Below are 22,657 nucleotides of genomic sequence, written 5' to 3'. Positions count from 1 at the left end.
AAAAGAAATACTGATGGTATTGGTCTCCATCTTTAGTTGGCTGTAGTCTCGTGCTAAAATTGCAAATCACGTCCTAGTATTAATAATGGAGAGTGCGGCACTCTGTCCAGAGGGTTTACTAGTGAACACACACTTTTGAAATTATTTTTTTTTTTAAAGCCGAATAAGGCACGTAACGTAACATTACAAACTGGTAAATATTCATAGTAAAGTTGAAATTCGTCGGTTAAACATGTCTCGCGACAGTAGCAGCTACCTACAAAAGTTGGTTTCCTGTGTAACCAACAAGACATTTTGAATTGGCAATTAACCCATCAGCACTAACCTCGTGCTCTTTGTTTTGCTGTGTAACACCTCAAGAAACAGCTAATAGAGTGTAAAACTCACCTGTTCGGCAGGTGCAGTGACTTGAACTCCCCTGGAAGCGGCCTGTTAGGTGACGAACATCATGTTGGGCATTCGTCCCGTCGGCTGGCCGAAATAACAAAAGACCCCCAGCTGACAGCCTCGATAAATTAGAGAAATTAGATTGATTTTAACCAATCAGTGCACCCCAAATTGTCAAAACGTCTCACGCCCCGCCCTCTCTAGTGATAAGGACCCAGTGCTCCTTTTTTCCCCATTGAGATAATACACACCCTAAAGGTACACTCAAAGTGTATCCTTATAGCCTGGTTTAAATGCAATGCTTACTTTAAAAAAAGTTGCCTGAATAGAACTTTTTTTCCAACTAAATTTGGATATTGGACTTGCCTTACAGACATATATCCATTTACTGCTTATTTCAAATGAGGGAATATCTTCACGAACACAATAAGTATGATTGACATTGCCCTTAGTTGCTCAACCGATCATTTAACAAGACAAGCATCAGTTACCAAATTTAGGTGGAATTATATCTTATGGGGAACTTGTGCAAGCTTATCAATATACTTGTCATACTTGCCTGCATAAAAGTTGCAGGCAAGTATGTCTTACAGTGTATGATCTTGTATGGATAAGTCTACAGTCTGCATTTTTTCATTATGCATTATTCATTATTAACACTTCAATCGCCTTGTGTGTCTGTAGGCTCCAGAAATGCTAATGCTGGCGTTACATCACATTGAGGCGGATCACAGTCAGCTGTGATTGAAGAGCATATTTAGTAGCTTTTGTAGTCTCTATGAGGGTTAAATTGAACTCGACAGTTGCATCGATGCAGAAAAACACTTGCACACCTGTGAGGTTTAGAGCTGATGACTACGCTTTGTTACATCCGACAGGTCTGCATACGTCTGAACCTCTGCTAATGAAGTACAAGGCTTCAGCAAAAAAAGAAATTAGACAGTACACGCTCTACACACATTGGGTCAGGGCGAGCCATCAATCTATTGAGTTCTTGTGGGCCAACAGATTGTCCTCCGAGGGCGACATCTACTGGACAACAAAATATCTGCCATCTCATAATAAACTATAAAACACTGCTTCTATCATTCTAAAATGATTCATAGACATTTACAATAAGTTATATTATCATCCTAACAACTTGCAGAGCATGGTGGTACCAAACAACAGCTCAGAGCCCAAGGAGAACATTACAGAGTTGTTTTTATTGACATGGTTCAAACACACAAACAAAATAAAGGTAATAAGAGACAGCTCCCCCCCCCCCCCCACCCCCTAAACAACATGGTATGTGACCTGAATGGCATGATCTTCCTCTGACCCCCTGTGTTGAGGAGGAGGGTATGGAATGTGTGTTTGTGTTCGATAAGGCAAAAGGTTCTGTTGAATTGAGTGTGGATGTCGGGGGACTTACAATAAACCAGTGACGATGTGTTTGACCTAATCTGAATGAGCCCATCTCACAGTAATAACACACTTTGTGTACAGGTGAAAGTCCATGCCTGCTTGAACGGACTTCTCAAAAACAGATGGAAATATCTGGTTTATCCAATCAACTCTTTATTATTAGCCCGCTCAAAAGTGCCCAACACTGGTAACTTTAAAACCCGGACTGCACTTTTAGCGGTTTTGCACCACGAGTCCAGGTATTAACTGTTTATATAAAAAAAGAGCCGGGACACCTCCACTTAAACTGCCATCAAGTCTTACAGAAACGCGCGTGTGTGTGTGTGTGTGTGTGTGTGTGTGTGTGTTGATGGGTATGCTGATGTGTCATCATCACAGGCCGATGGTGTAGGAGCGTCCTGCTGGATTGTGGATGGCGGAGCAGGACGGCTCGGTCACGGCCCATTCATACCACACCTTCTTCCCGTTGTTGCAGCGCCAGAACCGCACCGTGACGTCCTCATCCCGGGATATGGAGATGGGTTGCTATCGGGAGGAAGAATTCGAGGATTGATATGCATAATGCAAACGGTATGTACGCTGTTCAATTTAGAAGATTTGGTCTGTGCGACTCACTTTGAGGGGGAAGAGGATGGGGAACCAGGAGAACATTCCAGGTGAATGCGTGGCTGGTTTTATACCTGCAACAAACACACACACAATACAAACATCAACATTTAGATCTAATCTATTCACGACATTACTTCATAATACTTAATAAAGATGACGTACTGAGAGTGACATCTTTGTACAGCGTGGTCTCAAAGTAGCCAGCAAAACCATGCAGCACGGAGTTACAACCCACTGAGAATCGGAGGCACTGATACCGGTTATTGTTCATATCTGAAAGAAGAAGAAGAAGAAGAAGAAGAAGCAAAGAGCGGTCAGCATATTCACAACACATGTCAAAGTGGGAATTTGTTTACCGGGCGTACCATACGAGGTCAGTGCGTTTGAGTCTACCTGTTGTGGGGTGTTTGAAGGTGAAGCACGCTTTGGGCTCAGCCAACTGGTGGAAGTTATGGAGGCGCACCACGTAGGGCGTCTCGAAGTGGCACTCTGGGTCCTTGTCGCGCTCCCGGCACCCCCGCACCTCGTTGTAGAGCTTGGAGGAGGACAGGGGAGCCAGGAAAGACGTGTAGGAACAAGGGATGCTCACTCCGTTATCTGAGAACAAGACGTGACCGGACGAGGAAAAGAGAAAGTGCTTTGAGATGCAAGGAAGCATGAAAAGGTAGCGGAGGAGGACAAATGCTTTCCTCACGGTTGATGGGGCAAACAACCTGCATTCAATGACTTTGCATCTGCAGCATCTACTTTTGTAGTTAATACTTGGGCAAGAACAAAGATTTCACACTAACCACAAAACCCAAGTACCTTTGAGGAATTTCTGCGCTCCATCCAAGCACTCGGGGGAAAGTTCGTTGTCACCAAACGATCCCAGCAGCTCGCTGACGATGATGTCGGCCTTCTCCGGTGCCGCCCAGTCACGCATGTCACATGACACCACTGTCACCTGATCCCCCCACTCCTCAAAGCGCCAATTCTCCAGCCTGAACAAGTAGAGAAGTTGTTAGATTATTTGTGCAAGGCATCAATACCACCAGCATTTACTATTTATAGGCTCTATAAATTGGCATGCAACTAGTGCAAGTGCCCGTCAAAAACATGCATCAGAACGGGCTGAATGCTGGGCTGTGGTGTTGCTGTTACAGACTTTTACTGTGCGGTATTAATAGTTTTACTTTGGAATTTGAGTACTTCTTCTACCACTGCCAATACCCACATTACCAGTTAGCGAAAGGGAGAAAAGTAGAGCAAGACAGCGTTTGCCAAGGGCTCTAAATCACTAAATACGGTTATGAAAACACATTCAGGTTGCGGTGAGAGACAAGTAAAATACAGTTAGCAAATGTCATTTCCACGGCTGTTGTTGATTCAAAGTGTATAAATATTGAATGTGTCCAAATTGCAGCGAATTCGAAAAAAAAAGCACTCCAGCAACAGGAGCAATTCATGATTTATGCAAAGAACACACATAAAGACAGACAGACTTGATTTATAGTTAGATGAAACAGGACTTATCCTTATGGTCCGATGATGAAAGTTAAACTGCACAGACATGAGCTATGAAATACTGTGTATTCCACTCACGTGATTACGGCGTTGGGATTTTTCTCCACAGCGTACACCTTCAGCTTCCTGTCTGCCTGTCTGGCAGCGCGCAGGGACGCATTGACCAGGGGACCCCGACCTGCTCCCAACACCATCAACACCCTGTGACAATGAGACATCATCATTTCTAAGGAGACTGCAAGCGCAGATCAGCCGTTCTCTATTAGAGCAACTAACTTTTGGAGCTCAGTGCCAAGTTATGTTAGAAATGGGCTTTAAATTCAAGACCACATCATAGCCATGCATGAATGCCAATGTGTCTAAAAGTTGTGAAATCTTGTGGTTGTTGTGCTGCCTTAATGTTGTTTCTGTATAGTGAATAAGTACAGTCTTGTAATTGTGTTTTATACTCTGACAATGTTATTTTCTGTTCACTGCCCAGGAACTACAGGTGTAAATTAGCTTATAGCAAAATCTGGTATAACTAAGAAGCTGTGTACCATCCCTGTCAAATAAATAACAATTATTTCTTCAAGTATGCTACCCTGTTCAGCTATTAAAGGTTCTACATGGAGCTTTATCAAGAGAGGAGTGTGTTGGTTGCAAAAGCTTAACTTGGGTACAGATACTCACTGGACGTTTGTGTCTTTCTGCTCCTCTGGAACTCTGTCAAGTAGACATTTATATACAGCCTGTAGACACCAGGACAAAAGCAGATGGATCAATATGTTGAAGGTGTGAGAGCGCAGCACAAGTGACAATCAGTCATGTCCGTACAAGCGCTCCCTTGAGTAACAGACGCACACGTTGACTGGACAGCAAATGAAATATTCGACACGAAAGCTCAGTGTAAAAACGGGTAAGGTAACTACTATAATATCAATAAATATACTGTGTCCAAATTCACAAGATCTGCCTAGAAGGAGAGGTCTGAATGGCTGACTTAAGGGTTCGATGGTCTTACCTGCTGGTACTGTGAATATTTAATAGGATCCTTCTCAAACACTTCGTATGTCTGAGACTCCAGGTTGTCCATGAGTGGCTGAAGGAAGGAGGGAAATAATACCATTAGTCTTCATCGCTAACATTTCTTCTCTGGATATGTGAAAGCCGAAGAGCACTTCCTTACCTGGAGGGGTGACTGCAGGTAGTCCTCGTAGCCCTTGGCGAAGAGCTCGTAGGAATTTGGTGCGGGCCGGTTCTGGTTGAGGTATTCCAGGTACTGCAGGTAGGACCGGAAGTCCTTCTCAGTGTGGCGACTGGTGCCTGTGAAGACGAACTGGGCCTCCAACTAAGACGAGATTGATTTGTTTTCATTAAAACGACACTTCCGCATTAGGCTGTTTTTTTTTTAATTTCAGTTGCAGCTGTGGAATTGTACCTTGAAGAGACTGAAGATTATCCGCTGATGGGCTTTGGACAGAACAGGGAAGCCCTTCTTATTGGTTAAGAAGATGCTGGTGGGAAGTATGGCTGCTTTGATAGGCTCCCCGAGCCACTTATCAATCACCGCGTCTGACGGCATGTCTGCTCCAACATCAATAGCTTCAGGAATACAAAAAAAGAAAAGCACATTTTCAGTAGGAGACACAAACATAATTATTTCTTCTTAATGCACTGACTTTGCCCCAGGCTGGTACTTCACAGTGTGCTCTCTCACCAAGACAGATCCTCTTGTTGTAATCACAAAGGGTTCTAAATGAGTGCCACCTAAAGGACGAGAGGGAAGTAAACAAAATGAGTCACGGTTTTAAAAAGGAAATCAATGGCGGCTGTTTTAGCATGCAGACTGCACTCGACTGCTCAGGAAGTGGACTAACCAGCTCCAGGTCTTCTCATCAACACTTGTGTCGTCGATGCAAGGGCCCGGCTCATTCTCGATCAGATCTTCCCGCGTGTCCTCGGACGCCATCAGTGGGACACGTACCCAGAACTGATCAGACGGGGGGGGGGGGGGGGGGGGGGGACGGACACAACAGTTAGCGGATGAGTCCGTTGGAATTCTCTGCCAGATGAAACGCAATCTACGTGTGCATGTGGAGTTTGTTTGTGCTTTGTCTTACATTTGAGGTGTGGTGTCCAGTGTGGATGTGGTTTAGCAGCAGACGGGCTAGATTGGCACAGTTAGGGCCCTTTAGAGGGATCATGAAGACGGGCAGACCCAGGTAGGCTGAGAAGTTCAACTCCTGTGCCAGAGCCTAGGCGGAAACAAAAGGGAAAAAAGAATGATGAGTGGAGACAGATTAACAGGAAACTGGACAAGATAAATTCACTCATGCCATAAAATCTGGTGATCAAAAAAACAAGTACATCCAAAAAATTCACGAAGTTGAGGAACTTACAGCCTCTGAGTTTCGGCGCTCTGTCTCGATTTCTGAATCTGCGTCGATCCATTGAGAGAGCTTCCCAACAATAAGAGTATTCCAATCTAGACAAAGCACAATAGACAGTTGAAAGAAAAAAGGGCATTAGCTGATTTATTATTACAGTTTCTTATAAAAACTTAGAGTTTTACTGGCACCGTGTTTTGCAAACAAAGTGTCAAAAAAGGCTGAAGCAAGCATTTTATCTTAACGCCAACTTTGATACGACAATCCAATTTTTTTGTTAGTGATGCTACAACAGACAGAACAATAGAAAAGGCGACGTTATGACGGACAAGACATATTTAACAGTACGCTAAAACTAATACACTGATATTTGCACTAGAGCTGTCATACACCATGATCTCTTATGATACAATTTCTTTTTTGAGTGTCTGTGATACGATATATATTGTCAGCTTTGTTACAAATATGTATTTGTAGTTTATCGTTTGTCCATATGATTACATTTTCTGGCTTTGTGGTTTTCTAAAATTCTCAATTGAAACTTAATTAAAAAGTGAATAATAATCCCATTTATTGAACCCCTGTTTCGACCATCATTATCACCCATCATCCATCCATCTGGGACCTGTTGCGGCAGACAGGAGTTCTGTTTTCTTATTTACAGAGAGCATACAATAAAACCACTCTTTACCGCTGACATGATTGAAGCCAGTAGCATGACAAACCTCTTCCACACAGCAGCAGGTCTGATCGGGTGTGCGCGCCGGATCGGGATTTAGCGGGCTCCAACTCAAACTCTCTCCTCAACCTCGAGTGGAACAGGGGCATGCACAGGAAGTCAAACCTGGAGACCAGAGAAAGAACGCGTCGCAGTTTAGCATTGATATCATGTATAATGTCAAGTAGAGGTGAACCGCAAAAAAACAAAAATTAACAGTTTAGTTAACTACTCCCCGGACGGCTCACAAAAACACAAACAGAACAGCCTATACGGGTAAAATAAACACTTCGCACCGGTCTTATGCATCGTTGTGATTGGGCACGTGCTGGTAATTCACCGGCTAGCTTAGCGAGCATCACGCACTGACATGATGCTAGCAAACCCACGCACGGAAGCTGTGCTAGCAAACCAGCGCGTTTCCTCTCGCGAGCTCACTTTTACAACAAAACAAAGAGAACTTGCGGAGTGGAGCAGTATCCTCACCCGAGTTTGGCGACCGCAGCTAAAGTGTCGGCTACCTCCGGCACACAGTTCAAATCTCTCCCGCAGGATACCCTGCTCCCCGTGCTGCCGGACGCCATGATTTTAGCCGACTGAATGGATTGACTGGGGCCGTCTCGTACCACTGGTTTACGAGGAAACTGACGCCATCTTGGATCTGCAAGGGCTACTATGCTCATTGGGGTAGCAGGATGACGAAGACCCAAAATGGCGTCGCAAATACTGCAGTTGCATGTATCTTAAATTACCGCGATAACTGCGCATCTAAAGTCTTCAGTTTATGAATACTGAATTCAACAGTTCATGTTTCACATCAAAGCTTTAACGTTACTTGTTTTTAACATCCTACACAGATATTTAGTTATTTTGCAAATAAATGAAAGTAACAGTCATACAAATAAAAATCTTTTGTCAGAATAATTTGAAAAAGGTATCAATATTCAATCAGATGAATTGTTATTCGGTCTAGGCCTACTTTAATTCTGCTAGAACTAAATTATAGCTCTCTGGGTCATATACTAGAGACAACTACAATACAGAAAGGAAGTTTGTCAGAAGATCCTGCTGTTGGTGGTTGGTGCCTTGCTGTAACAACAAAGTGAAAATGATGAAACAGATGTATGAACTTGCACACAACTAGAAAGATGAGTCTGTCACTCGGCAAAACATTGACTATTTGCAGAAAAGGGCTTTTCTGGGTATTATTTTCACAGCAGGTCAGATAAAATATCACTTATGTCAACTCAAATGATTTTGAACACAGGCCTGTGTGTGTTTATGTGCAAGGTGTCATATTTAGGAGGGCTATAAAACGGGACAAACTTTGGTCTTTCAGACCAGACTCAGATGAGCGAGTGAGACTTGGTGGCAGCAGTCACCATTACAAAACACATGATTTTAATGACTTTGTTTTACCAGTTTTCCTAAAGACGGACTTTGGTTTAATCTGTGTTTGATGATTACTTTTTGCCTGCCAATCTTTTGGGAAAGACACTCTGAATTTCTGAACAACAAATCTATCAGTATCTGCTTCATCATGGCTTTGGAAGATATTTGTAGCTTCAGAGACACTCCAGTGCATCGCAAGTGGTTTCCTGACTTCCATTTCGAAGATACAGCTGCATCCTTTCACGTGACTGACTTATGCAATTTTGGATTGAGGAGACCGAATAAATCTGGGACAAATAGGGGGATCCCACTGCAGTTCTCCACACGGACTTTGCCAAACTCTGCCCCTTTCCACCGCAGGCCTCCGATGCCTTTTTCCCCGGCCAACAATTCAGTGACGGTCCGCCGGCCCTTCCCTCTCTCTCATGGAACGACGACTTTGGCTTTCATCTTCCAAGGCGGGGTCATTGCAGCTGCAGACACGCGGGCCAGTGCTGGGGGACTCGTTGCCTGTCCAGCCGTACACAAGATCACCCCGATTCACTCCCATTTAGTGGTCACCTCCTCGGGGAGCGGTGCGGACTGCATGCTGTGGGAGCGAATTCTGGCCAGAGAGATCCGACTCTACCAACTGCGTCACAGACGTTGCCTTTCGATACGTGGCACCGCCAAGCTCCTGTCATTCATGCTGCACCCCTTTAAAGGGACTGAATTGTGTGTGGCCCTTACACTGTGTGGCTGGGATAAGGAAGCAGGTAACACCGATTATGCAATGCGGTCAGAAGACTCACATTCTGCGTCCCCCAACAAAGGCCCAAAGCTGATATATGTGTGCAGCGATGGAGCCCGACTACAGGGGGACGTCTTTTCCGTGGGCTCGGGCTCTCCTTACGCTTACGGAGTCCTGGATGGAGGACTGAGGTGGAGCCTGAGTAAAGAAGAGGCCGTCTCCTTGGCAAGGGAAGCGGTGTTCAGAGCCACTCACAGGGATGCCTACTCTGGAAACAGCGTGGACCTCTTCCACATCACGGCCCAGGGATGGAGCCAAAGAAAGAGAGAGGACCTGAGAGAGGAATATTACAGAGACATGGAGAGGAGGGAGAAGACAGTGCAGGAAAGGAGAAGAGGGACAACATCAGAGGGTTCGGGATGAAGCAGAGCGTTGGTGGTTCAGGTGGTGGTTGGTGATAAAGTTTAGAAGTATTGTAAAGTCAGCCACCTTCCTGCGAGTTTGTCTATTAGCTAGAATAAATCTTTACTATAAGTAGTTTCAAACTGTTGTAGCCTTTAGAATCTTGATTTTGTTTATCAAGGTGTTTGCACAGTTTACACACAGCTTTGTATCTCCTCTTTCATCGCAGCAGCACATCTGCAGTCCTTCTCAAAGACAGGGGGCGCTGTGTTTTATTTTGCCACCTCGACTCGATAAATGTTTCACCCTCTCCCGGCGGAAGTTGCTCGCTCATCAGACAATTTCAAAGATGGCTCTTGCTAGTGTGTTGAACAGTGATTGTGCGAATTTTTCTTTTGATAATTGTCAACCTCTCGGCTTCGGTTGCGGACCCGGACAGAGCGACCTGGGGTTCGACGCTACGCCGGGAGACGGCCTCAGTTTCTCCGTTAAAAACCCTCTGAGTGGCGGGGACGAGGATGGCGTCGAGAGGAAAATAGAGTTCCTGCATGGAACCACCACCTTAGCATTTAAAGTAAGTCAATTACAGCTAATTAGTAGCTAGCTGGTATTCCTAAACTAAGAAATTGTAATAGTTGTCAACATAGGTGTTTGATAAACCCCTCAGAGCCCAGACTACGTTCTTGAGAGTTCACATAACGTTACATGTCAACCGTTAGCATGCTAGCCTAGCTACAAACCGCGTTCTCATTGCAGACGTTCACTTCACTTTAACGTTAGCTTTGTGAAGACTTGTTAAAATCGTTTCTTGCTTCAGAAGCAGTTCGGTGATCGTAAGCTAGTCATCTCTGTGTGGTCTTGACATGCAGTAGTCTGTCTGCTTTATTTCCACCTGCATGAATGGAAATCAGATGACAGATCTGTAGACGGCACTTGTGCAGCGTCCACACATGGCTTATGTTTATGTTTAATAACTTCTCTGCACAAGTATGAACTCAATTTGTGATTTACATAACGTTATAATCTGCTAGCACAGATCACGTTAAAAGGCATTAAAGCACAGTTCACCAGATTTATTGTATATCTTTTTTCGATTTGGCATTGACAATTTTTTTTCAACCCAAATAAACTATGTATCCCCTATACGACCATTTAACTGTTAATACTAATGGGTGAAAATAACAAATAAAAAACTTAGTTACAAACAAATATTTTCAGTGATGATATGTCCTGGCAGGCTATTTATAACATCTATGGCAGGAAGGATTTACGTTTTTTAAATAATAATTTTTTTTCACATCCATTATTTGTTCATTTAAGTATGTTATCATACTTTCTGTGAATGTTGTTCATATTAGGGCCGATGCTTTCGATATCAGATGATCTAAATATTATTTCAGAACCAGACATAATAAAAATAATGCACCACAATAATAAAACACTATTGTGGATAAGCTCATTGAATGTAGTAGCAGTAAAGAACAAAGTAGGATCCACTAAAGCAAAACGAATAACTAGTCCGGTGGAAATACCAAGCCCATCAATGAATTCTTGCTACTAACGAGATGTTAGTCAGAAATAAGTTCTGCCTACAGAACACCATTGTTGTCCGTAAAACTATTAAAAACACATAAAAGAGCCACACTTTGGGTGACATATGCTCTCATTACAGTGGAAACGACCGGGGGGGGGGGGGGGGGTAGATGAAAACCTCCCCAGCACACGTCTTCCTCTGGCTGGCTAAGTCTGTTGTCTTCACTTTAGTGCTATACAGCTGTTGTTACTGTCACTTCACTGATGGAGGATTTTAGAGGGCACATTTCTGCTTTGTCTAAATGGAAATAGAAGGTAGCGAATAGGTAATTGAACTGTACGCTGATCCTGCTGTCACTTGCTTCCATTAATGTGTCCCCCCCTTCCCGCTGTCGCCTCTCTCAGTTCCAGCATGGCGTCATCGTAGCGGTGGACTCTCGGGCCACAGCGGGCTCCTACATCGCCTCGCAGACGGTGAAGAAGGTGATCGAGATCAACCCCTACCTGCTGGGTACCATGGCTGGTGGAGCGGCAGACTGCAGCTTCTGGGAGCGCCTGCTGGCCCGCCAGTGCCGCATCTACGAGCTCCGCAACAAGGAGCGCATCTCTGTGGCGGCGGCCTCCAAGCTGCTCGCCAACATGGTGTACCAGTACAAGGGCATGGGACTCAGCATGGGAACCATGGTGTGTGGCTGGGACAAGAGAGGCCCAGGTAAATACAATGGCTGAATATGACACGCACACATGGCGTCAGGTTATGATCCAAATTAAGATTTCTACTTGTATAGAAAACTATGTCTGCCACAAAGGTGATTATTATGGTTTAATCTTGAGGACAGGAGCATTTTCAATTATTATACAAACACCTTTTTTTAAGAATATAATTTATTTTTAAAATTGAGTCTAATAAATGTTTATTTTATTCAATAATAGTTTTGAATAGTTTATTCAATTTTTGCAATTTTGCAATTACAAAGTTATCAAGAGTTGCAGATACATTTTCAATTAAACTTGAAAAGTTTGAATTAGTTTAAGATTTGGATTCTGTAAACGACGCAGTATGGATTCATAATTCATGGCATGTTTTTATATTTGTCAGTTAAAAGTGTCTTGCTCTGTTATGACCAGATGTATTTTACTGCTAGAACCAACAGGGGAACTTAAGTTGAAAATACAGTGGAATTCAGGTCTGAGTGATGCACTCAAACCTATCGAAGCATACATTAACTGCCCACTCTCGGCTTGTGATTTCCACTAATTAATTTTGATTTACAGCTTGTGAAGTGAGCAAATAATTCACTCATTTAAATACGGTTTCAGAGGTTTTAGTCATGAAAGACTGGCCATATGCTTTGGCCTCAAAGAAATTATTAATTGCATTCATTACTTCCCAAACTGAGGTTAAACTTGAGTGGTTAGCTGTTTAATATAATAAATGATATATAGCTCTTTGGTTGCAGTGCAGGATAAGCAGTTAATCTTGATATATAACGGACTATCCACACTTAATCATTAGATCATTTTAACGACTTTGTCAAGTTTTTCTTGTGAGCCATGAACTGTACGATCCTTTTCTGCACGGAACCATCAATACATGTTTTCCCAGTTTCCCGTGTTTAATTCTAGTTTAAGCGCATATAGTTCCCAGACTTCTCCACTAGATGGTGCTGCGGTCTCTCAGAATGCTCTGCCCCTCTTTGCACCTCGAGCTGTGGCTTTTGGATGCCACACAGCGTGAGGGCCGTACATCACAGAAGGTGTGCTTAAAGAGGCCGCCACACTGACACAGTAATGGGAAATCAATGAAGCCCGGGACTGCGGGCCAGCCAGAACGCGGCGGTATGATGGACGTCGGGTCCCAGCCCCGGACAATTGGGTCGCATGCGTAATGCCCGTACACCTACTGCGGTCGATGCCAGCTTTGTCCGGGCAGCAGAGAGGGCTGTGTGAACAATGTCGGTCCCGCCCGCGTGCCAACAAACGTAAACGACATGTGTTAAATCCCCGGCCAATCAATTGAGGAAATAATGATCCCCGTATAGGTTCAATAGGTGTCTGTGTGTTCCCCAATGCCAATGACTGAACGGAGAGGTAAATGTCATGTAAATGAAATCAATCTCGATTAGGCAGGAAGCTCATTAGCCGGCTACAATCATGTCAAGAGCACTTATTCCCTCGATGGAGCGTCTTAAGCCGCACGCAAAACAAATCGAATAAAAAGCTGCGTCAAGGAGCTTGTCAAATATGGCTTCATGCAACAACCTCAAATGTTATGACACTTGCAATCAGTGTACAGTTAATGCTCGATAACTCAGTGGAGGCTGTTCTCTGCGTAGCCCCCCCACCCACCCACCCACCCACTGCTCCCTACAAGGACATGGAGGGTTTACAAGAAGGTGATAAAATACGATTAAATGGGATGCAGCCCCCATGACAAAAAGACAAAAAGATACAGAACAGTGTGTGATATGAGACCTAGAACGAGAAGACCCATGTGTCAGTTTTACCGCCTCTCCCAGGAGAGTGATGTAATATATTCCCCCCCCCCCCCCCCCGTCTGTTCAACTGCTGCTCTTCTTTTTTTCACTCCTGATCCAGTGGTGAATTGTAGTGGGAAGGACAGACACTGACCCATTTGATGCTCGCCAACCATCCATCGCACTGTGCTCCTCACCTCCCTCTAAAAGCTGTCAGTCCAGCCAGCTGCAAGGCTCCTTAAGCACCTGTCAGTGGATTGACGGAGTGGAAGGAGGCCCTGTTGGCCACCACCGCTGCAATGCTCCACCATACGTGCCCTCCGCTTTAAGTGGGACTCATGAACCCCCCCCCTCACTCATCTCTGCCTGCGTGCCTTTCTACGTCAGTGTTTGAGGCGCAGAGACCATTAAGTGATAGCGCAGCAGGCTCTACAAAGACCCAGGTGTGTTTTGGAAAGGAAATGGATGTGGGAAGTGTTTTTCTGGTGCCGCTCCGCAGCTATACTTGGACCTCCTAAAGAGTCCTCATCCACCTCCGTCAAACCGTGCCACTCAACACGAGAGGCCGCCTTTACAACCCTCTTCTCCCTGCCTATTATGTTTTTAACGAGTCCCTTACAGTTTTTCGAGAGGAACAGACGGGTCTCAGAATGGCAAATTACCCCCATGCATAGACAGGCACGGCATGATTATCATGGCAAGCTAACGACAGGTTGAGGAAGCTGCAATTTGCCAGTTGAAAGCAATGGTAAGCTCCCCCTTTCTTTTTCTTTTTTTCCTCCCGGAAAAGCAAGTGGCTCTCTATCCCTAATAGACTGTCACTAGTTTAGCTGAGGAACTCGGCAAGCGAGCGTGTGCAATCTGAGGGCATTTTGAAGTGTTTTTTAATGTGGGAGATGAGCGACAACGGTGGATATCAGGCAATTTCATATGCATGTGTCGCTGTGTTTCTCGGCGCGGGCCTCATTTTCACAGGTTTTTCGCTTTGTGAAGCGCTGTGAGAAACATGCCTTTTTTCGCAGGCTTGTCTTTTTTTCCCATCTGCGGGACTGGCCGTGGGCGAGCTCACAGGCTGGTGCTGGCTAGTCACCCGTTCCACGTCACTCTGGGATCAGGCCCGAACGACTGTGTCATGGTTGCGGAACAAAATGTCCACGCGCGTCCATGAAGCGTGGTGTGGAGCAAACTGTCGCTCACAGGTCCATCGGGGCGTTGTGGGGCGTGCGTGTGAGAGAGGGGTGTGTGTAAGCACACGCCTTCACGTGTCATTCAAGTGTGCGTACGCCTAGAAGTTAAAGGAAAATGTGTGTGTGTGTGTGTGTGTGTGTGTGTGTGTGTGTGTGTGTGTGTGTGTGTGTGTGTGTGTGTGTGTGTGTGTGTGTGTGTGTGTGTGTGTGTGTGTGTGTGTGTGTGTGTGTGTGGAAGGATATGAATGTGCTGTACTCGTCTCATGTCAAGATGTGAGCACACTGTTTTTTTCTGTTTTCTTCTGTCCTCCCTTATGAGGTGCGAGGCGCAGTTACCTGTGCAGCGCCAGGTTGCGGGTCGATAGTTAATTTTTGGCGTGTTTGCAGGGATCAATAAGACCCGGAGCAGGGCCCCCGGGGCGGTGATGTGGCCCATGCCTCGTCAGCAGGTTTCTGTGGCCGGCTTCGTTTTTTTTCTTGAAGAGGATGCAGCTGTTCATATCTGCCAGCCTTACTTCACTCGGAGAGGTTGCAGCTGTTCATATTCTCTCTCTTGAGGACATGGTGTGTGTACACATGCTTTACAAGTGTGCACGCGTTTTGTTTTGTGCGAGAGCGGCGGTGTTAGATGTACACCGTCTCAGCTTTCCTGACGAAAAGCTCAACACCTGAGTCAGGAGGACGCTGCTGCTCCCCCTTAACACCGTTTCCTCCCAGCTCCCTTTTGCTTCCCCCACCCTCCTTTTGACCCGCCTTTTTGTCCTCCGTCTCCAGGGCTGTACTACGTCGACTCCGAGGGCAACCGGGTGTGCGGCGACCTGTTCGCCGTGGGCTCCGGTTCCATGTACGCCTACGGCGTGATCGACAGCGGCCTGCGGCAGGACCTGACGGTGGAAGAGGCCTGCGAGCTCGGTCGCCGCGCCATCTACCAGGCCACGTTCCGCGACGCCTACAGCGGAGGGCAGGTGAACCTGTACCACGTCCACAGCAAGGGATGGACGCGGGTCTCCCAGGAAGACGTGCTCATGCTGCACCAGCAGTACAAGGGTCAGGCGTAGTTGTGTGAATCTAGAGCACAGCGGGGACCAGGAAGTAGGAGGAGACGGGGGAGGGTCAGGAGTTTATACTAATGTTTAGGATGTTCTGAAATGTCAGTAGGGTTTGACACATGAATAAAAAAATAAAAAAGACTCATCTGCCCGTTGATTTCCACTTGCATTACTTGTCGCTACCTTAAAGCTTCATATTATACATTTTTAACAATGCCAGCGAGCGCCGCTCTCCCTGCACAGAGTATGCTTTAAAGGGGCTGACACGCTTTGATACAGAGTGGGAGTAATGTGGCGCCCGCTCACATACATTTTAATTTGGATCCTACCCTGGGAAACTTATCTTCAACAATAAAACCTGTGATGTTTTTTTTTTTTTTTTTTTCTCTCGAAGAGCAGTGTTATTGTTATTCCACCTTTTTTAGGTTTCAAGATGGTGAATAGTAATCCTCAGAATTTACCCTTTTATGTAAATGCGCAGTCTTATCGCCTCGTTTTCCTTTGAAGTAGTCACGTTTGCCACCGTTTGTGTTTACATTCTAGTCATCTGTTCCCCCAGCTGTTGGCATTGGGAGGTACACCCGACGCCTGTTTTTTGTCTCCTCTATATGTCCCGCGTTTATTAGCGCGGAGTAGCGCCGTCTAAATAGCACTATTTAATTGCATACCGCCAGCCTCAGTAATTGTGCCTCCTGAGTTGTAACAGTGTGTTTTCTTCCCCTCATTGATAATGCTCCCTTCCTCCGCTCTCGTTGCAGAAACACGTCCTTTTAATTGGAAGTGTGTGGAATTTATTCCTTAATTCCTCCCCGAGACACTCTCGATGCGCAGTGCTGTGTGCCGCCCCGCCACGGTGTTTTACAATGTAACGACCTGCGCTGGCAGTGCGTGCCCCTCCAGCGCTTTTTATGGTTAGGAATAAACACTAATGAAGGGGACGGGGTAGACATCTGAAAGCCAGTGCACTTTCAAATCATGGTTAAAAACTAGTTTCACAGGTGACCAGTCTGCAGACGGAGGAGAAATGGGATTTCGATAAATGGAAATGAGCGGGTCTCGTCTGCGGTGCTGCTCTTAGTGAATGAAGTGATGAGAATAGCTCCATCAATGCGACTACGCATGCGCACATGGAGATATGCTTTTTCACATTTGGTAGAATACTTAACCTCTTAACCGTTCTCCTGGGTTAAAGGAATGAGTTGTTGTTTTTTTAATACAAAGTGAGTGGATATGACTTTAAATTATATCCTCAGAAAGGCTATTTCCTGCAGCACTGTTAAATATTCAACATATTGTCATTTAGGTTTAGGAACTCTTACCTTGATAAAGAATAGCCAGCATTAAGAGGCTGCAATTTTAGTCTATAATTGCATAGAGATACTATTTGAGCAGAAGCACAGTGGGACGTGTTACTATTTTTACTCCTGTGTACTATTTGTACCACTTGTTCCCCAAGCAACCAGCACATTACTCATAAACATCCCAACTGAACGACTACTGTACAAGATGGATTATCAATCACCACATCTACTACATCTTGGTTTGTTGCAGGTCTGGAGACTTGGCTTTGCACTGTAATAATCATAATAATCATATAACACTAAATAAAACAAGTGATCACTTTAAAAGAAACTCATGATCTTGATCATGATTATTGATCACTGGTGTGGATGTTCCCACCTGCCCTGTCGGCTTGTCTAGTCATGTATGTAGGAAGCACTGACCCCCCCCCCCCTGTGGTTTCTCACTGTGTTTGGACTCACCCATCATGTCTGTGAGTGTGACCTTGGCGTTGGACCAGCAGACAGCAGGCCAGTGTGTTGGCGGTTTGTCCAAGTCTGGCACGGAGATTGCTGGTTGTCAACAGGTATAGCTGCTGGTAAGTACTGGCTTTCAGAATACTTTTCACGGAAAACTTTACACTTACACAGGGCAGGATGGTGACACTCTGAGGAGGCATGACAAAAATTAAGAAAAATAGCTTTCTTGTTGCGTTTTTTTTTACCGCCTAAATTAGACGGAAGGCTATGGAGAAGGAAAAAAAAGACCAGCTGGCGATATTGATAGGTGCCAGCGCGATGAATTTCACACTGTCAGAAAATATCCCCTATGCCCACATAATGCCATCTGTCAGGTGGTCAAATGTGTTTTTCAGTCCCAGACACCAGATCATATCTAAACACAGTCCTAAGGGTGCCCCGACAACGCTTCAGGGATACACACACACACACACACACACACACACACACACACACACACACACACACCTCGTATATGAGCCGCTACTTCCCAAGCTTTGATGCAAGGACTTGTAATTGGAAAAAAATCACCCACAGCAAGGGTTGCAAGCTTTTACTGATTGAGTATCTATCAGCCGCTGTTTATTCCTGTTGATTCTTTACCCCGTCAGAAAAAAACAAATGAGAAGTCTATTTGGTTTGGGTAATGACTCCCTTCTGGCTGCCTGTTGTCCACCCCCAAAGGCTCCCCGGGTGTCACATAATCAGTACACCCCAAGTCCTTAAATGCTCGCCGTTTCTGACAAACAACTAAGCCGGCGCGAAGATAATTGCGTTTGTGGTCCCCGCGCATCCCCTGTCCTCGCTGACACGAGAGGCAGCCGCTGCCTCGCCTCGTCAGAGAGAAGCTGTTTTTCATCCCTGGCGATGACAGCAACACTCTTGTCATTCCCGCCGCGTGCACGCCATCGCCGCCTCTGCTCTAATCGCGACTGTTCCTTTATTTATTTTTTCTCCACCCCCACTTTTCCAGCAATGTTTATGGGCAATTGCCTTTTCTTTTTTTTTTACTTGATCAATTCAGTGACACGAACGAACACAGCCAGGCAAAGTAAGCAGCGCGGCCCTCGAGTTTTGTCCAATCTGAGTCGGTGCTCGTCCGCTTCCCAGCAGGCACCTTGGAGCTTTTGCCAACCGCTATTGCTCGCTCTTGATGATGATGATCATGAGGGCTGAGGCTGAGGATGATGATAGCCCCTACCATTAACGCAGACTGTGCCTCGAGAGGCCCGAAGCGGCCAACTGTTTATCCCTTGTCATGACACCTGACTGTATAAATGGGGCCTGTCTGTTTGTTTTATCGTCAGCAGGCGCCAGGCCTGGCCTCCCAGGCAAACACGGACAGGGTCAGGGAGACCACAGCTAAAGACGTGGCAGCAAGAGCGATGGTGGCTGCCACGGTCACTCCACTTACTCCCATGTGGCTCCTGGCTTCTTTCTTCTTCTATATTGCACTGTGTCCTTCAACACGTGGCGGCTGAGTCCCTTGGGGTGGAGAGAAGGGAATTGCGTATTCCGTTGTTTCCGCGGTATCAATCGGCTTTTTTTTCCCCCCTCCGACTTGCTATTTTAGTGGCAGTTCAGTTCTGGTTATGTGAGCTCTTACATTTGTTTATGTGACGCACCATTTACGGGCTGTTGTGTTTTTCTTCTTTTGACTGACCTTCCACAGTATATATACTCGGCTTCTGTTTTCTTATTTCACATCGTGTTTTATTGAGATTTTTGCTTGGCGTCTATAACCTTCTGTAATGGTATTTGTGGAAAATTCGAATCGTGGGTTGTGGAGGTTGTCATTTTCATGAATCGTTGACAAGTAGGAGAGTGCGTCTACTTGATGAAATGCAGCTTTGGATTCCACGTTTCCCTGCTGGATGCCTCTGCTTTATAATTCTGACAGCAGAGTACAACACTGCAGTGTGTTTCTCATTGGTTTGAAGTGTCACTCAGAGCTGCAGGCTTTTTGACAGAGTAGCCGAACCCCAGCGGAAGACCCATCTGAAGAGGGACAACTCTTTAGCCAGGCTTAAAGCCCCCCATTCCCCCATTTTCTCTCTTTCTCTCACCTCTCCATCCGTCCATCCCCTTTTTTTCCCCTGCTTTACATTTTGACTTAATCCCCCCTGTAGTGCCCTCGGCCCATTGCCCACTTCCCCTCCGGCCTGATCCCACTCCGATCAATGCCACAACCCCCCCCCCCCCCCCCCCCGACGATACCAACAGGGAAATGGAGGCATTAATTACCCACCCCAGAGCTCGTTACCCAGGCTCAGCCCTCTCAGCTTCCTGGCTCTTTACCCACTCTGCAATTGTAATTCAGCTGCGGGGCCCAAGACGTGAGGATAATAACAGAGGGGACCCGTCCAAACCAGACGATCGCTCGCTGATGGATCATCCGCCGAGCCGGACGTGACGGAACTTCACGCTGAGGGGGGGGGGGCCTGGGAGTAGCTTTCGAAAGTGATTGACACGCAGCGTTGCCAATGGGATCGTGTGTGAGAGAAATAATTTATGACTTTCTCTTCCGGAGCCGAGACAAATGCCAGAAATGAGTAATGACCCCTTCGGAAGTTCAGCTTCTCTGATCGCAAACAATAGCCCAGGTTGTCACCGCGGTGCAAATGACAGAGTTGATGGTGTTGCGAGAAGGGGAAGCTAATGGACTAAATCATGGAAATGGCAGTTTAATTAGACATCAGGACTCTGCTATGAATCGGCATTGTAAAATTAGAGACGTCGTCGCCGGTCGATATGGTTACTTGTTGTGGCACAAAGAAATTCGAGGTGAATTGTTCTTTTCTTTTTCGACAACTGCATCTCTTTCGGTGTGCCCTAGTATCTAGTCATCCTTTTCTTCTCCCATGCCCTATTGTGTTACATTTCTTTTTCTTGACAGCTCGAGTGCCAAAGCCTTGAGTGCCCAGCGGTTGGCCTCCTTTGTGTAATTCAGCCTCTGATGTTTTTCATGTAAGCACTGCGGTGGAAAAAAAAAAAAATGTTTATTTGCCGAGCTGTGTCCCTCCTCAAGCATTTCCCGCCATTCCCCATTTTTTCCTGCACAGCTTTTATCCGTTTACCATCTTGAAGTCCGTATCCCTCCATCAGCAACTTTTTCTTATCCTCCCATGCTATATTCTGTATCCCATTATCTCCCTGCCCAACTGCTTTCCACCATCCACCCACCCCTCCTTCGCTCTCTACTCCCCCCCCCCCCACCTGCCCATTTTACCCACTCCTTCCCCTTTCTCCCTCTTCCCCCTCCTTGCCTTTCTATGCTCAGGACCGATCTGCTCTCATTACATCGATGGCCCTGATGATTCAGTTGAATGGTGCACTCTCTCCCCAGTGCCCCTCCAAGACCTCTCTCTGCAGCCCCCCCCCCCCCACCATGCAGCAGCACTCAGCGCTGACGGCAGCCTCGGCTCTTTCTCCGTAGGTACAAAGGCAGTGGGGCACCTGCTACTCTCCCCCGTGACCTCTTATCATATAGGTCACGTGATAAGACGAGTGCTTTATTTAAGCAGGACTCTCCAGGTGTAAATGCTGGAGGCCCTTCCTGTTTCTCACTCTGAACCAGTCTATTTTAAATCTCAGGTATGAGGCTTCTCCCTTTTGATTTGGGCTTTTGCCAGTCAGTGCCAGCAACTGCGCGCTACCTGAGCCACAGCCGACCTCCATTATTCATTCCTCAAGGCACATGTTTCACACATTCAGGATTACCTGCACTGCAGCTGACTGTGGTTTGCCTCCAGTCCAAGTGACTCTCAGCTATACTACCACTGCATTTCTTTCTGAGATGCAAATGGTGCAGGCTACAATCTGTCCCATTTCTCCCCTCCGCCCTCCCACTCGACGCTCCTCCATCTGGATGTACAGTTGTGCGAAATGGGATGCTAATCCAATACATAACGTAATGTTGTGAGGTGACTGTTTCGCCCTCCTCCTCTCCTTTGAAACGGCACTCCTATCGCAGCTTAGTTTCACCGCTTGAAATCCACTTTACCCCCCGTTTAGCTCTCCTTAAGTCACTTTAAAAGAGTACTACACTGATTTAGCTTTGTGAAATTGATGCAGCAGAGCCACAGATCTCGTCTTTTTTTTTTTGCTCCGTGCAGTCTTCGTCTTTGTGAAAAGCCTTGCGCCTACATTACCCACAGTTGGAGTTAGGAGATTCGGGCGTGTTGTGCAAGTAGCTAAACAATGTAGCTAATGTAGCCCGCTAGCTGCTCGCTTCTTTCGTATTTTTTCTTCCTTAAAGTTGCAATCTTCGAATCTGACTCAGGTGACATCACTCGAGGTCCTTAAACAGATATCGTGCAGTGAACTTATTTGATTTCCCCTTTAAGGTTGGAAAAAAACATTTTATTCCACTCTGTCTGACAGCATCATATATTCTTTATTGGCTTGTTCCAACTCTCTATTAAAACTACTGTATTTACAGAGTTAAATAGTTAAAGACTCCACGTTGTTCTGGCTGCACTATTCCATCAAATGGAAATATTCAAAAATATCTTGTCCATCATTTTACAAATAACTCCCCAGATTTTAGCCTCACATATTTGGTATATTTATAAACGTTGAGATCTCTGCTAGAATTCTAAATAAAGTGATATGGGTTTGAACAACGCTTGGCTGCAGAGCATGGATCTGTAATGACTGTAGAGTAGATGTTAGCCGAGTAGCATTAAACTGGATGTGATCGGCTATTAAAGGGTCAGTCCATTACAGCAGAGTGACACACTATTTTTGTTGTGCTACAGAAAGCAATACAATTTTTTTTTTAAAAACAGCCCGTCTCGGTTACACTGAATTATCTGCAGGCCCCTTTGTTAACAGTTTCCATTGGAACTACTTTCCAACAAAGAAACGGTCCCAGGGAATCTACAATACGTACAAGAAGTGAAGTGGTCCATTGTGCAGCTCAGTAAGTGAACTGCCCAGAGAGTCAGCTATTTTTCCAAAGCCAAAAATCGCTCCACTGCACTTGACGTCCAACTGAGTAAAGTCCCCACTGTAAAAAGCAGCGAGCATTGATTGAAAGTGACGTCACTGCATTTCCTCTACTCTACACTTGACACAGACCTTTGCACAG

General features: G+C 45.7%; 3 protein-coding genes across 3 annotated transcripts; 2 read left to right on the top strand and 1 right to left on the bottom strand.

Annotated features, from left to right (window-relative positions):
• Positions 1-1,657: 1,657 nt before the first annotated feature.
• prmt5 (protein arginine methyltransferase 5) lies at positions 1,658-7,610 on the bottom strand. Its single transcript, XM_068701846.1, has 16 exons — positions 7,483-7,610; positions 7,004-7,122; positions 6,291-6,376; positions 6,012-6,146; positions 5,769-5,881; positions 5,609-5,658; positions 5,330-5,493; positions 5,078-5,239; positions 4,913-4,990; positions 4,582-4,640; positions 3,988-4,110; positions 3,211-3,386; positions 2,797-3,000; positions 2,566-2,676; positions 2,410-2,474; positions 1,658-2,319 (listed from the first exon to the last, which is right to left on the bottom strand). The coding sequence occupies exons 1-16, from the start codon at positions 7,578-7,580 to the stop codon at positions 2,167-2,169; spliced, it is 1,896 nt and encodes a 631-aa protein (XP_068557947.1). The 5' UTR covers positions 7,581-7,610; the 3' UTR covers positions 1,658-2,166.
• A 1,145-nt stretch (positions 7,611-8,755) lies between these two features.
• Positions 8,756-9,541, top strand: psmb11a (proteasome 20S subunit beta 11a). Its single transcript, XM_068737820.1, has 2 exons — positions 8,756-9,143; positions 9,201-9,541. Exons 1-2 carry the CDS (start codon positions 8,756-8,758, stop codon positions 9,539-9,541), a joined length of 729 nt encoding a protein of 242 aa, XP_068593921.1.
• A 289-nt stretch (positions 9,542-9,830) lies between these two features.
• On the top strand, positions 9,831-15,917 carry psmb5 (proteasome 20S subunit beta 5). The gene is made up of 3 exons (XM_068701630.1): positions 9,831-10,094; positions 11,459-11,765; positions 15,492-15,917. Exons 1-3 carry the CDS (start codon positions 9,870-9,872, stop codon positions 15,773-15,775), a joined length of 816 nt encoding a protein of 271 aa, XP_068557731.1. The 5' UTR covers positions 9,831-9,869; the 3' UTR covers positions 15,776-15,917.
• Positions 15,918-22,657: the final 6,740 nt, after the last annotated feature.

The sequence above is a fragment of the Cebidichthys violaceus genome, unplaced genomic scaffold, assembly GCF_023349555.1.
Source record: "Cebidichthys violaceus isolate CVI_PGR_0920_01 unplaced genomic scaffold, fCebVio1.0.p SCAF_8, whole genome shotgun sequence".
Lineage (NCBI taxonomy): Eukaryota > Metazoa > Chordata > Actinopteri > Perciformes > Stichaeidae > Cebidichthys > Cebidichthys violaceus.
This window is presented reverse-complemented; position numbering and strand designations above follow the sequence as displayed.

Excerpts from the sequence above, each read along its gene's own strand:
- psmb5 (XM_068701630.1), top strand. The coding sequence starts at position 9,870 with ATGGCTCTTGCTAGTGTGTTGAACAGTGATTGTGCGAATTTTTCTTTT. Across the intron at positions 10,095-11,458 it reads CCACCACCTTAGCATTTAAA|TTCCAGCATGGCGTCATCGT; the intron begins GTAAGTCAATTA and ends CGCCTCTCTCAG. Across the intron at positions 11,766-15,491 it reads CTGGGACAAGAGAGGCCCAG|GGCTGTACTACGTCGACTCC; the intron begins GTAAATACAATG and ends CTCCGTCTCCAG.
- prmt5 (XM_068701846.1), bottom strand. The coding sequence starts at position 7,580 with ATGGCGTCCGGCAGCACGGGGAGCAGGGTATCCTGCGGGAGAGATTTG. Across the intron at positions 5,882-6,011 it reads CTGGACACCACACCTCAAAT|TTCTGGGTACGTGTCCCACT; the intron begins GTAAGACAAAGC and ends CCGTCTGATCAG. Across the intron at positions 5,494-5,608 it reads CAACAAGAGGATCTGTCTTG|CTATTGATGTTGGAGCAGAC; the intron begins GTGAGAGAGCAC and ends GTATTCCTGAAG.
- psmb11a (XM_068737820.1), top strand. The coding sequence starts at position 8,756 with ATGCCTTTTTCCCCGGCCAACAATTCAGTGACGGTCCGCCGGCCCTTC. Across the intron at positions 9,144-9,200 it reads TGGCTGGGATAAGGAAGCAG|GCCCAAAGCTGATATATGTG; the intron begins GTAACACCGATT and ends CCCCCAACAAAG.